Source organism: Leptosomus discolor, chromosome 26, assembly GCF_034619465.1.
Source record: "Leptosomus discolor isolate bLepDis1 chromosome 26, bLepDis1.hap2, whole genome shotgun sequence".
Taxonomy (NCBI): Eukaryota; Metazoa; Chordata; class Aves; order Leptosomiformes; family Leptosomidae; genus Leptosomus; species Leptosomus discolor.
In genome coordinates, this window is record NC_141416.1 from 1,525,244 (window position 1) to 1,538,270 (window position 13,027).

General features: G+C 61.2%; 1 protein-coding gene across 3 annotated transcripts; it reads right to left on the minus strand.

The window, feature by feature from the left end:
• Nucleotides 1-555: 555 nt before the first annotated feature.
• LIX1L (limb and CNS expressed 1 like) lies at nt 556-12,782 on the minus strand. 3 transcript variants are annotated; one of them, XM_086478480.1, is made up of 7 exons: nt 12,692-12,782; nt 12,425-12,613; nt 5,982-6,145; nt 4,838-4,978; nt 4,048-4,143; nt 2,324-2,401; nt 556-813 (listed from the first exon to the last, which is right to left on the minus strand). In XM_086478480.1, the coding sequence occupies exons 1-7, from the start codon at nt 12,780-12,782 to the stop codon at nt 571-573; spliced, it is 1,002 nt and encodes a 333-aa protein (XP_086334606.1). In that variant the 3' UTR covers nt 556-570. The 3 variants fall into 3 exon arrangements, with proteins under 3 accessions (XP_086334606.1, XP_086334607.1, XP_086334604.1); XM_086478481.1 differs by having other exon boundaries at nt 12,425-12,565; nt 12,656-12,782; XM_086478478.1 differs by having other exon boundaries at nt 12,425-12,782.
• Nucleotides 12,783-13,027: the final 245 nt, after the last annotated feature.

The following is a 13,027-nucleotide window of genomic DNA, read 5'->3' on the forward strand; positions in this document are numbered from 1 at the left end:
AGAACGAGCTGGTTGGTTTGGTTTGGTGGGTTGGGTTTTAATTAGTGTGCTAGTTTTATAGACACCCCCCCCCCCCCCCTCCCCCCTCTACTATCGAAGAAAAAAAAGGAACAAAACCAAAGCAGCAGGTCGTGCATGACATGCACCAGCTCCAAAGCACAGACGCTTTCTGGCAGAAGCGCTGCGTTGAGTGGAAGACCGCCAGGTCTATAGCACCGACGTGCAGCGGGGGTCTCCAGCGCTAATCCTGAAAAGCTGCGGTTTTAATCCCGTCTTTAAAAAAAAAAAAATAAGTGCCCGAAGGAATCCTCTAGTGGCTAGGAGGCTGAGGATCAGGTCTAGCAAGTATTAAAAGGTTTAAAAATCTGTACAGGAGCGCTTTTTTTGTTGTTTTTTTGTGGTTTTGTTTTTTTAAAAAAAAACCTCTTTAAAAATGTGCAAATGGGCCACTATTCTGGCAGAGGCGCTGCATGCTTTACGGGACGGGGGACGGGGTCCCGTCAGCGTGGCGGGGTGAGTAGGGCTGGGGGGGGTGGGTGGGGGGGTGTGGAAGGACTTGCCCGCCAGAGTCTAGCAGTTGGAGGAGTGCATGCTCCCCAGCTGGCCCGCCGCCAGCATCAGGATGTCTTTCTTCTCCTTGTGGAAACGCAGCTCCTTCCCAGCCAGGCGGGCCTCGTCCAGCTCTCTCTCCGTGGAAGCCAGCTCTCTGGAAAGGGCCCCCGGGCTGTTCTGCTCCCTGTTCACCCAGTCCATGGCCATCTGGTTCCTTATGTCGTCGTCCAGAGCGCGGTGGGAGTAGTGAGCCAGGACCTCCTGGGGGAACGGAGACAGGCAGGGGAGCTTCGGAAAGGCAAGGCCCGACGGGGGCTGCGCGGCGCTTCGCGGCCTCGGGCTTCCTCGGCAGCTAAGGGGGCTCGAGGGTAGCCCAAGGGGGCTGGAGGGTAGCCCAAGGGAGCTCGAGGGCAGCCCAAGGGAGCTCGAGGGCAGCCCAAGGGAGCTCGAGGGGAGCCCAAAGGAGCTGGAGGGCAGCCCAAGGGGGCTCGAGGGCAGCCCAAAGGAGCTGGAGGGCAGCCCAAGGGAGCTCGAGGGTAGCCCAAGGGGGCTCGAGGGTAGCCCAAGGGAGCTCGAAGGTAGCCCAAAGGAGCTCGAGGGGAGCCCAAGGGAGCTGGAGGGCAGCCCAAGGGAGCTCGAGGGGAGCCCAAAGGAGCTGGAGGGCAGCCCAAGGGGGCTCGAGGGCAGCCCAAAGGAGCTGGAGGGCAGCCCAAGGGAGCTCGAGGGTAGCCCAAGGGGGCTCGAGGGTAGCCCAAGGGAGCTCGAAGGTAGCCCAAAGGAGCTCGAGGGGAGCCCAAGGGAGCTCGAGGGGAGCCCAAAGGAGCTCGAGGGGAGCCCAAGGGAGCTCGAGGGCAGCCCAAGGGGGCTCGAGGGTAGCCCAAAGGAGCTCGAGGGCAGCCCAAGGGAGCTCGAGGGTAGCCCAAGGGAGCTCGAGGGCAGCCCAAGGGAGCTCGAGGGCAGCCCAAAGGGGGCTCAAGGGGAGCCCAAGGGGGCTCGAGGGCAGCCCAAGGGAGCTCGAGGGTAGCCCAAGGGAGCTTGAGGGTAGCCCAAGGGAGCTGGAGGGTAGCCCAAGGGAGCTCGAGGGTAGCCCAAGGGAGCTCGAGGGTAGCCCAAGGGAGCTGGAGGGCAGCCCAAGAGAGCTCGAGGGTAGCCCAAGGGAGCTCGAGGGTAGCCCAAGGGAGCTCGAGGGTAGCCCAAGGGAGCTGGAGGGCAGCCCAAGAGAGCTCGAGGGTAGCCCAAGGGAGCTCGAGGGTAGCCCAAGGGAGCTCGAGGGCAGCCCAAGGGAGCTCGAGGGCAGCCCAAGGGAGCTGGAGGGCAGCCCAAGGGGGCTCAAGGGGAGCCCAAGGGAGCTCGAGGGCAGCCCAAAGGAGCTCGAGGGTAGCCCAAGGGAGCTGGAGGGCAGCCCAAGGGAGCTGGAGGGCAGCCCAAGGGAGCTGGAGGGCAGCCCAAGGGAGCTGGAGGGTAGCCCAAGGGAGCTCGAGGGTAGCCCAAGGGAGCTCGAGGGTAGCCCAAGGGAGCTGGAGGGTAGCCCAAGGGAGCTCGAGGGTAGCCCAAGGGAGCTCGAGGGCAGCCCAAGGGAGCTGGAGGGCAGCCCAAAGGAGCTCGAGGGTAGCCCAAGGGAGCTCGAGGGGAGCCCAAGGGAGCTCGAGGGCAGCCCAAGGGAGCTCGAGGGTAGCCCAAGGGAGCTCGAGGGCAGCCCAAGGGAGCTCGAGGGCAGGGTGTCGCACCCCACCGCACCCAGAGAGCGCCGGCTCGAGGCGCCCGGACTCACCTGCCGCGAGCACTGCCTCTCCCGCATGGCCTTGAGGCTGCCGTTCCAGTGCAGCAGCTGGAAGACGGTCATCAGCTCCTGCAAGGGCAAGAGGGGCTCAGGCCGAGCGCCGAGGTGGGGACCGGCCTTACCAGCAGCCGAGCCAGTTTCTGGCCGCAGGACCACGGAGCTTTGCCCCGTCCTTCGCCACCGCGAGGATCACAGGGAATGTTCGCAACTCCCGAGTCCATAAGCAAAGGGCTTCCAGAGTTGTGGAGCTAAGATTTATCAAAAAGACAAGAAGGAGGGGAGGTGGAAGGCACCCCCAGCGTCCTGGGAGCCAGCATGGCAAAGGGCAGAGCCCGGCTCACCCCACCCGACCCCATGAGGGGATCACCGAGGAGACCAAGCCGCTGGCGCTTCGCTCTGCCCCAGGGATCCCAGGACTCCGCACGCCAGACCCCGTCGTCTCGCAGCCCCCCAGGCTGAACCGTGACAACGTTTCCCAAGGAAACATTTCTCTCTCCAGGCCACACAAATTTCCCTTCAGAAACTGGCAGGGACTTAGCTCAGCTTCCCAAACACAAACCCAGCCTAAGGAATACACACAACGGAGCCACCCCATGTACACAGGCCCAGTACTATAAACACTTCTGTCTGCCGCCTCCGGAGTATTTCCATTCAAGGGAAACGAGCCAGGCAAGAAGTCAGCTTCGGGAAAAGCTGGCGGCCTGCAGCAAAGGACCCCCAAATACAGCGGCACCGCAGACTTGAGGCGCCTACCCTGAGAGGCATCCAAGCCCTGCTTCGCTGCCTCTGCAGCAGAGCTACGGTCTAATTTCTCCTCCCATTCCAGTGGGTGCACTTACAGGCTGCACCAGAATTGTTTGGAGTTACTGCGGAAGCCCGAGTTTAACTTGAAAGGATTCACAAATCTCCGAGCGCTGTCGTAACGACGCGTACGTGCGGGGCCAGGCGTCCTGCCTGACAAGGAGGGCGCCCAAAGGCTATCGAGTCACGACTTCAGGGTGCTCTAAACTCTCTTAATTCACCTGGCTGCTCGGCTCTGCTCTGCTCTGCAGGAGCAGTTCCCTCGGAAAGGCTGGAATAAGGCCCCGAAGAATCTCGGCTCTCAGTCCTCTGTTCGGCACGGACTCCCCCTGCTCCGTTCACCAGAGCTGATAAGCGTTACAGCAGTTTCCCTCGGCACTTTGGACTTTTTCATTTCACGGCTGCTTTGTCCTCACGAGAGACAGGCCGAGCCCGCGGCAGGAGGGCACGCAGACTGCTCAGACAGTGCTCTGGCGTGAGGGCACGGACCATCAAGACTCCCAATTCCACAGTCACCATGTCTTTGGATGAAAAGACCTTCGCCGGCTTTCCAACGCGGAGCGAGACCTCCCCCGTTTTACAGGGAGAGGATAAAACCCACCAACGAAGCGGCCGGCTGAACGCCACGGGTCGAGGTACCTGGAGGCACCACCGGGGCCCTCCAGCACCAGCTCCCCGAAAACGCTGGATCAGAAGAACGCTCCACACGGAGCCTCGCGAACCCCAAGGAGCATTTACAGAGAGAAGCCAAATTCCAAGGGCTCTGCTGCTGCACCAGCCCCTGGAAGCGCCACAAACCCCGCGCTGTGCCCCAAGAGGAAAGCCCCGCTTCTCTTCCGAACGTAAAGCACCACAGACACAGCCACAGACCCAACCAACCCCCCCGCCCCGTGCCACGCGGTGACGAGCGGTACCTGGAACTCCAGCATCGATTTTCCCTTGTTGGATTCCAGCATGAAGCGAAACGCACCGATCCCGGTGTTGGGGTTATCGGCCTCCTCCCGATTGCCCTGCAAAGAGACACGTCACACCAGAGCTGCGATCCCCACGCCGCCGCGGCTCGCCCGGTTCCTGCCCCATCCTCCCCGCTGCGGCGATGCCGGGTCAGCTGCAGGAGGACGGCCAGGACAGACGCACCTCACGGGTCTCATCCAGCCTCCAAGGCTCGTCGCGTTCTCCACAGCCCTCGCGGAGCAGCGGAGCCGCCTTTGGCAACGCCACTCGACAGGGGGTTTTTCTCTGCAGCCCGTTACGGCGATTTCAAAGTTCTTACAACGCTCTGGGTAATGTCGGGCGCCGCGTGACGGCGCAGCACGGGCTCCCTCCGGGGTAAGGTACAATTAGAGCAGTAAAAGAAGAATGCAAAGCTCTCCCGCTAGAAGCAGAAGTTTCTGGAGAACATTTGGTTTAGAGCAAGCCAGCCCCCGTGACGGTCTGGGCACAGAAGGGCCACGCGAATCAACGTCTCAGTCTTCGTACCCTACCCTGCCTGATCCGAGGCACGAGAGGAGTGTGAGAATGTGTGGGAGGGGAAGCAGAATGAAAATTAGAGCCACAATTAAAGTTTTAATACTCAGAAGTCACTGACAGAGACCTGCCGTAAAGAGTTCCAGATGGAAAAAAAATACCCCCACCCTGCTCTTCCCACGATTTGAGGGGTTTTTCCCCCCCCGTCAATCCGTCCCCACCAAGGCGAAGCCTTACGTTGAAAGATGCCAGCGCCTCCGAAACGCTCTTCTCAATGAACTCGTCCGTGATCCTCCGCGAGGGGTGCTCGTTAAAGACCGAGTTCATCAGCGCGATCTTCGCGGCGCTCCTGCGGGCTTCGGCCTTGGTGGGACAGAACTGAGGAGAGACGGACACCCGTCAGGACCGCAAGACGGCGCGGTGACCCCCAGCTCCCTCCGGCCCCACGCTCCCAGCTCCCGCCCCACCAAACGGGTGTTGGGCAGCTCCGGGAAGCTGTGCTCGCAGACACCCTGGAATCATTAGGAGCTCGTTGGAAACCACAGCGATCCCAGCCCCGCCGAAGGCACGCAGGCAGGCGGCTGAACTCAGCCCGTCAGGCAGCGCCGCCCGTCAGAGCGTCCACAAAATTCATTAGCTCGGAAGCAGAGCGTAACCCGACGACTCTCGAGCCCAAGGACCGCTCTTCAGGCCGCGTCCCTGCTGGAGCTGCTGCTTTCGGACACGTTCATCAAACCAAAACCAGAGCCTGAACCGCCCAAAGCCACCGCGGCACAGGAAGCCGAAACGCAGCCAGGACCCGTTGCGATTTTTGGACCTTAATCTTTCGGGTGAGGTATTTGGGTGGGACGTTTTGAAGAGAAAGAGGGGAGAAACTATTGATCCAACGTCAGGGTTTGATTTCTAGAGTCTTTGGGCACCTTGAGAAGAGGTTCTGGGTCGAATCCAGAGCCCTCGCAAGGAAATATTACTCTGCTGGTTTGTAAATACATCCCACGGCTTAATGCTGGGAAGGAGAACGAAGCGCCAAGACGGGCCAACCCAGGAGTTGTCTCTGAAAGCAGGTATCACAGAACCCTCTCTTACCTCAGCTCTGCTAAGGACAGGGAGCACAGTACATACAGCAAAGTCAAATTTCCAGCCAAACCTTCCCGGCCTGAAGTCGGGTGGGTTTTACAGCCAAATTACAGGGGCCGGGGGGGGGTGTGTTACAGCCAGACCGACGTCATCCTCACGCTTCGGATCAGCAGGAAAGCGTTAACGCTGGGCCCAGCGCAGAAAGGTACCTGAGCCCTAGTTCTGGTGGGGAAAGCTCCTCAGGGCTCCCAAGCAAGGCTGCTCCGGAGCGCAGGGACAGCCTCCCCCGCCCGCGCGCCCGTACCTGGAAGCTGCCAAAGCAGCTCCCGCCCGGCAAGGTGACGTAGCAGACGTAAGGGGGGCTGTTGGAAGGGACCATCTCGTACACCACCAGGGCTCCGTTCTTCAGATCGGCTCCCCGCGACTGCTTCATCTGCCAGAACTCCTGAAGGGCCTCCACGACGTTCACTGAGGGGACAGAAAGAGAATCGAGTTCAGACCCCGACCGCAAGAGCCCGGGAAGCCGCTCTCCTCGGGCCTCGCCCGCACGGCGTCAACGTTGGGGTGTTCCCACCGCCGCCAGCGGGGCCCTGCCCGGGGAGCGCGGTTACTGTAACGGGGCTGCGGGGCAAGGGTTTGGCAGCAGGGGGGGTTACAGGGGTGGCTCCTGTACGAAGTTTCCCCCACGTCCGATACAGCCCATGCCGGCCGGCTTTGAGACGGACCCGCCGCCGGCCAAGGCCGAGCCCATCAGCGACAGCGTTTTTCGCCTCTGGGATAACGTATGTAAGAGAGTGAAACAGTTGTGGGGCAGCAGGAATTGCAGCGAGTGAGAGGAGGGAGAATGTGGGAGAGAAACACCCTGCAGGCACTCCGGGCAGGGCAGAAGGAGGGGCAGGAGGTGCTGCAGGCGCCGGAGCAGCGATTCCCCTGCGGCCTGTGGTGAAGACCCCGGTGAGGCAGGCTGTGCCCCTGCAGCCCGTGGGCGGGGGAGCAGAGGACTGCCTGCACCCCGGGGAGGACCCCACGCCGGAGGAGGTGGGTGCCTGAAGGAGGCTGTGACGCCGTGGGAAGCCTGCACCGGAGCAGGCTCCTGGCAGGACCTGTGGCCCGTGGGGAGAGAGAGCAGCCCCCGCTGGAGCAGGTTTGCTGCTGGGGACCCCGGGAGGGGGCTCACGCTGGAGCAGTCGGTTCCCAAAGGACGGCACCCCACGGAGGAGACCCACGTTGGGGCAGTTCATGGAGAACTGAACCCGTGGGAAGGACTCACACTGGAGAAGTCATGGAGGACTTTCTCCCATGAGGGGGACCCCACATTGGAGCAGGGGAAACGTGTGAGGAGCCTCCCCCTGAGGAGGAAGGAGCGGCAGAAAACGACAGTGTGATGGACTGACCCCAACCCCCATTCCCTGTTTCCCCCCTTGTGCCACTGGCGGGGGAGGAGGGAGAGAAACCGGGATCATAGTTAACCCCGGGAAAGAAGGGAGGGGTGGGGGGAAGGTGTTTTAAGATTTGGGTTTATTTCTCATTACTCCTCTCTGAGTTAATTGGCAATAAATTACATTTTCCTTTAGTTGAGTCTGTTTTGCTCATGACTGTAAATGCCGAGTGATCTCCCTGTCCTGATCCCAGCCCCACAAGCCCGTTGGTATTTTATTTTCCTCTCCCCTGTCCAGTTAAGGAGGGGGAGCGATAGAGCGGCTTTGGTGGGCACCTGGCATTTTGGCCAGGGTCAACCCATCACAGTTACGTCTCACATTAAACCGTCAGCTCCAGGGGAAGCTGCGGGTGCGCGAGGCCAACACCCACCCTCCTCTCCCAGCGAGGAGAACCCCCGCGTCGCGGAACAGCAAAGCTCTTCTCCTTCCCAGGAACGCAGGGACAAGCTTCCCGCAGGGGCCTGGGGAAAGGCTGCGGGGCAGCGAGGCGTCCTTCCCCCGTGGGAGGGCAGGCACGGGGCTCGGCAGGTCGGCTCGCCCGCCCCAAACCACTGACCTCCTCGCACCCAAGACAAAAACAAAGCCGCCGGCCCCGCCGAGACACCCGCCTTGACGCCGCCCATCACGTCCCTGCCTCAGCCAACGCGGCGGAGACGCGAGGGGCGACCCGAGGGCTCCCCAGAGCTCCCCGCGATTTGGGCGGGAGCGTTTAACGGCCGCGCCGAGAGCGCGGGGCGGCACCGAGGAGAACGGGGCCGGCTCACCGCAGAGCCTCCTTTGTGCCCTTCGGCACGCAAAGGCGGGGAACCAAACGGCGAACCCCAGGATAAAACCAGGATTCGCTTTGTTCCGGTCCAGCACCCAAGGGGGGGAAACCAGAGCCTTCAGCGTCAGCCCGTGTCGACTCCGGGAACCCTCACCTTTTCAGGAGTGGCTTCTGAAGCAGGCCCCGGAGCGCCAAATTTGCTACAGGGGGGTTGAGCCCGCGCCCCGAAGCGCGCAGCCCTCGCAGCAATCGGCCTGGAGCCCCAACAGGCCGACTCAACGCTCCTCCTTTGAAGACGCCCACAAGAACCAGAGGTGTTTGCCGTCCCGCCGAGCCAGCCGTCCCGCCCTTCTCACAACTGTCGAACCCCCAGCGCGGCGAGGACCTCCTTCGAGCTGTTCTAAGCGTTCCTGCCTTGACTTTTGGGCAAGAAAAATGACCCTTGTAGCGTCTAACGCTCGAAGTCCCATCGAATTTGCCCGGGGCTGAAGAGTCTGACAGGCAGCCGTAGGAAAAGCCTGCCCTCGGCTCTTCCTCAGCGCTCCTCCTCTCCGGCTTTTCCACCTCCGAAGCGAGGCGACCTGCAAAACAGATCGCAGCGACTCCTCCCTAACGCGAGGCCGTCAAAAGGACCCGACCCCCGAGTTCGCTCGCTCGTTAAAACGAGAAAAGACCCCCAAAGAACCCCCAGAATCCCCACGCCAGCGCTCCTGGGCGTGCAACGAGGCAGAGCACCGAGGCTGCTGTTCTCAAAGTCTCCCGGGGAAAGAGAGAAAAGGGGGTGAAGCTGAGGCCCCGCGCGAACGGGAGGTGCCGAGGCCCCGGCGAGCCACCCTGGCTCGGCTTCTCGGTCGCCCCTTTTTAGGTCTTCAGCCCGGCGAGCTCGAGCCTTTTGCTTTGTTTTAGTGCTTTCCTGCAAGACGAAGCCAGGCCAGGAGTCACCAGCACAGTAGCCCCTCGCTGAGCATTTCCCTCCTCTTCCCCCCCACAGGCTTTTTCGGGGCATTTGTTCAGAAAGCCGGCGCTTTGGATCGTTTTCAGGTTTAATTCAGGGTTCGGGTTGAGGTTTGGGGGTTTTTTTCCATGAAACATGCAAGACGGGGGCAATTTTCCACTGACGCCTTAACAAAAAGGCGTCCAAACAATCCACAGCTCCCTGCCAGCTCTCCAGCGCACCAACACCCAGAGTTCCCACCCATCCAGGCAGATTCCCTTCCCGGGGCCAGCGTAAGCCACGCACGGAATCCCCGACGGATTTGGGGAGACAACGCCCGGTTCAGCCGCGGCTTCAGGGACCGTTTGGCCCGGGGCAACCACAGACTTCGCAGCAGTGACCACACAAGAAACGGCAGAGAAAGCCGAGCGGCACCAGGCAGCGCCAATCCTCGCGACAGACGGAATTGCTCTGAAAATCCGGGGAAATTCTAGTTGGGTTGAATTCAGCCAAGTCCGAGAAGCTGGTGTGAAGAGCAGGTTCACGAGGCAACGCCACGCAACACGTGCACGGGCAGGGAATCGCGTTTTCAGCCCAAAACAAGGGTTCCTCTACGCCAGACGCTTGGCTGGGCCCTTCGTTAGCGACCGGAGCAATAGGTCAGACAGCTGAGAAGCATCTAAAACGAGCTTTTCTTCCCAGACTGGATTCAACGCTTCCAGCTGCCGCCGGCAGGATGGTTTTAGGAGATAAGGGAGTAAAACCACCTCATCGAAACCCTCCAAATGCTTCAGAACAACGTGCTTTTGTAGGGCTGGAGAGCAGAGAGCTGCCCACCCACCCTCTCCTTGCAGCTACGCCGCCGCACGGGTCGCACGTAGCGGACCCACGCGGCAGCGCCCTGAACCCCAAGTGAACTCTCAGCCTGAATTTGCTCCGGATCGATGCTTTTGCTCCGGATCGATGATTTTCAGCCTCGCTCGTTCCCCTTCCTCCTCCCATTAAACCACAAAATAGCAATGCAGGGCTGGGAAGCATCCGAAATCCTCGAGAAAGCAGGGACACCTTCCGCAGCCTGAAGGGTTTTAATCCCGTACGGAGCGGGCAACGCAGCGCAGCGCTCGGGCCGGGGCAGAGGGCAGCGAGCCAAGCGCCGGGGTGGTTCGAACGCGGGGAGAGATGCTGAAAAAGTGCCGTCGGAGGTGGGGTTCGACAGGAAACCCAGCGCGTAGGGAGGCATTTCCAAGGCCTGCGCGCAGAGCGAGTCTCCCTACCAGCTCGAAACGCTGGAGCTCTGAACCATCGGCGCCGGTCGCTGCCTTTTCGTCCGTTTGTTTGTGTTGCTGAGGGCAGGGACTGGAAATGCTGATCTTCTAGGAAAAAAAACCCAAACGCGTGGGGGGAGATTTACAGAGCACGGCTTAACCCACCCGGGGAGGCTCCCGCCAGCGGCTCCCCCTTTCCATCTGCCCCTCGGAGAACAGCCGCAGGGAAGCCGGGAGACACAAAGCAGAGCCTGCTCCGACCATCAGTCATCGCTGTTTATTGCTCTGGAGCGTAACCCCGTACCCCGGCGTGGTGGATACGACAGCACATCTGACTTGCATATTAAATACCGAGGAGTAAGTGATTCCACATGGTGCCGAGGCGCCCCGGAGCCAGGCGAGCGGCGGTTCCCCCCGCGCTCACTCACCCTTTGGAAGCCTTGGACCTGCTGCCGGAGCCGGAAGAAGTCGGGAACTCAAAATAGTTGCAAAGTGTCTCCTTTCGGGTGGGGTGGAAGATTCTTTCCATCACAGGGCCAGTAAAATATGTGCTTTAAGCTTTTTTTTTTTTTTTTTCTTCTTGCTTCTGTACTCCTTTTTTTTTTTCCTTCTCTTTTTTTTTAAATAAAAACCAAACCCAGATCTGAGCCTCCCCCAGGGGCTCTCGCACGACCTGATGCAATCCTCGGAGCCCCGCGGCGCCGGAGCGTGGTGGAGCACTTAACACCCCCGCAACAGCCTCTTCCAGCACCAGCAGAGCCAATCTCTCCTCCCAGCCACGGGGTTTTTAGGGCTTTTTTTCCATCGACCAGGTGCAGCCGTGCAGAGCACAGAACTGAGGGGGATCCCGGGAAAACCACAGCCACCGGGAATGGGCAAGGATTGCCCAGCAGAGCCCCCCTGGCTGCTGCCTTTGTTGAAAGCAATGAGCTTTTATTTTTGTCTTGATGTCAAGTGGAAGTAAAGGAATTACAGGCAGGACTAACTCACTACTGTGCAAGAAGCATCCTCCTTCTTAAAAACGTAAAAAACATTTAAAAAAATAAACAGCCTCCACTTTCTCTAACTTTATCACACATTTACCTGTTAGAGGTTCGGCACAAGGAGGAAACCCCCTCAGCTTTAAACCACTTGTCCACCCAGCTCAAGCTCCTACACCCGCCTTCGTGGTCACCTGTACACTTCCCTACCTCACTTGAAAAAGCAAAAAAACGACGTCAAATTAGGTATCGGGAAACAGCCGAGACCATAAAAACAAAAATTTGCATCTAAGAGGCCACGGAGCTCTCCAAGAAAAGGAGACTGGTGGATGTTTCCCAAGCTTGACCCCTGAAACCACAAGACTCCTTAGGGAAAAGGCCGACCCAGAGAAACCACGGCCTCAGGGCTTTTACTTTACTCGCTTTTACTTTACTCACTCGATTTTGGCACGAGCCGCCCCAGCCAGACGGGGCTGGAGCAGGGATTCTCGCCACCTCTAATGCCACCCAAACCACACGAGCTCTCTGCAGGGCTGGGAGATCCCACGCACCAAGGTGGAGACAGCAGAAAACGCCGGAAAAGTCTCCCCAAAACGCCGATTACTGACATTTAACCTAACGACAACAGTCAAGGTTGCCTCCTTGGTCACTCTTATAGCCCATCACGCGCCAGCCACACGCCGCTGGGGCAGGGAACATACAGCTCCCGACTCTCTTCTTCCTTCTAAGTCAGAGATCTGCAGGGAAAAGGGTGCTTGAAGCTCGGGAAGCAAAGGGAAGCAGAGCCCTCACCCCACACGGCTGCCAGGCAAATTCCAGGGAAGGAAGAGGGTCTTGGAAAGGGTCTGCACCTTAAAGCTTAGAAGATTGAAAGGGGGAAGGGTGGCACGGACCAAGGAAAACGGCATCCCAGACAAGGGGGAACTGATGGGGAAGGAGGGCCAGGAGACAAGGCTGGAAGGAAAAGGGGGAGCTGTCAGGGCACCACCCCGAGAAGACCCCAGACCCTACAGCGATGGGGGACAGGACACGGTGGCGGGGGGACACACACACAGAGCAGGGGCGGGGGTTGGAAAAGAGGCAGAGAGCAGCCCCAGCCCTGTGGGCACAGACTGTGCGGGAGAGGGGAGACGTCCCCATCCCCGGGGAGAAGGCGATGGGGGATAAGATGGAGGGAGAAACCGCCGCAAGCCGCAGAGGAGCCAGCCCCGGGCGAGGGCGGCCCCGGGGTGGGGCTGACACGGGGGAAGAAGGGGACAACCACGGGAAAAGGGTCTCCCGCCGGGTCCCCTCCCCCCAAACACCGGTCCCCCCGGAGCCCCCAGCCCGCCCCGCCACCCGCCGCCCCCCTCCCCCGGCTCACCGCGGCCGTAGCCCTGCGTGTGCTTGGCGAAGCTCCTCACCACCGCCTCCACCGCCTCCCGCAGCACGGCGGGAGGCCCGGAGCCGGGTGGAGGCGGCGGCGCGGCGGATCCCTGAAGCCCGAGCGGCGGTGGCGGAGGCGGCAGCCCCAGTCCCAAGCCCAAGCCCAGCCCGGCCGGCGGCGGCGGCGGCGGAGCGGCGGGCAGCGGAGCCGCCATGGCGGCGGCGACGGCGGCGGGCGGAGGGGCGGGAGGCGGCGGAGGGGCTGAGGCGGCGGCGGGGGCCCCGGTGACACCGGGCCGCAGGGACCGGAGCGTCCCCACGCCGGGCTGCAGCCGCTGCGCCCGCACCGACTCCATCATCCCGCTCCGAGGGAGAGCGCCCGTCGCGGAGCCGCTGTCACTCAGCGCCCGAGGGCCCAATGGGCGTGGAGATCGCCTCAGGGAGGGGGAGGGACGGCGGTGGGAGTTGGCCAATGGTAGGACGGAGGAGACGTCGGGGCGGGGAGGAAGGGGGGGGCGGTGAAAGCGGTGGGAGGCCAATCGCAGGGCGGAGGAGCGGGAAGGTGGGAGGGTCGAGGAGGAGAGCGGCCAATCAGAACTCG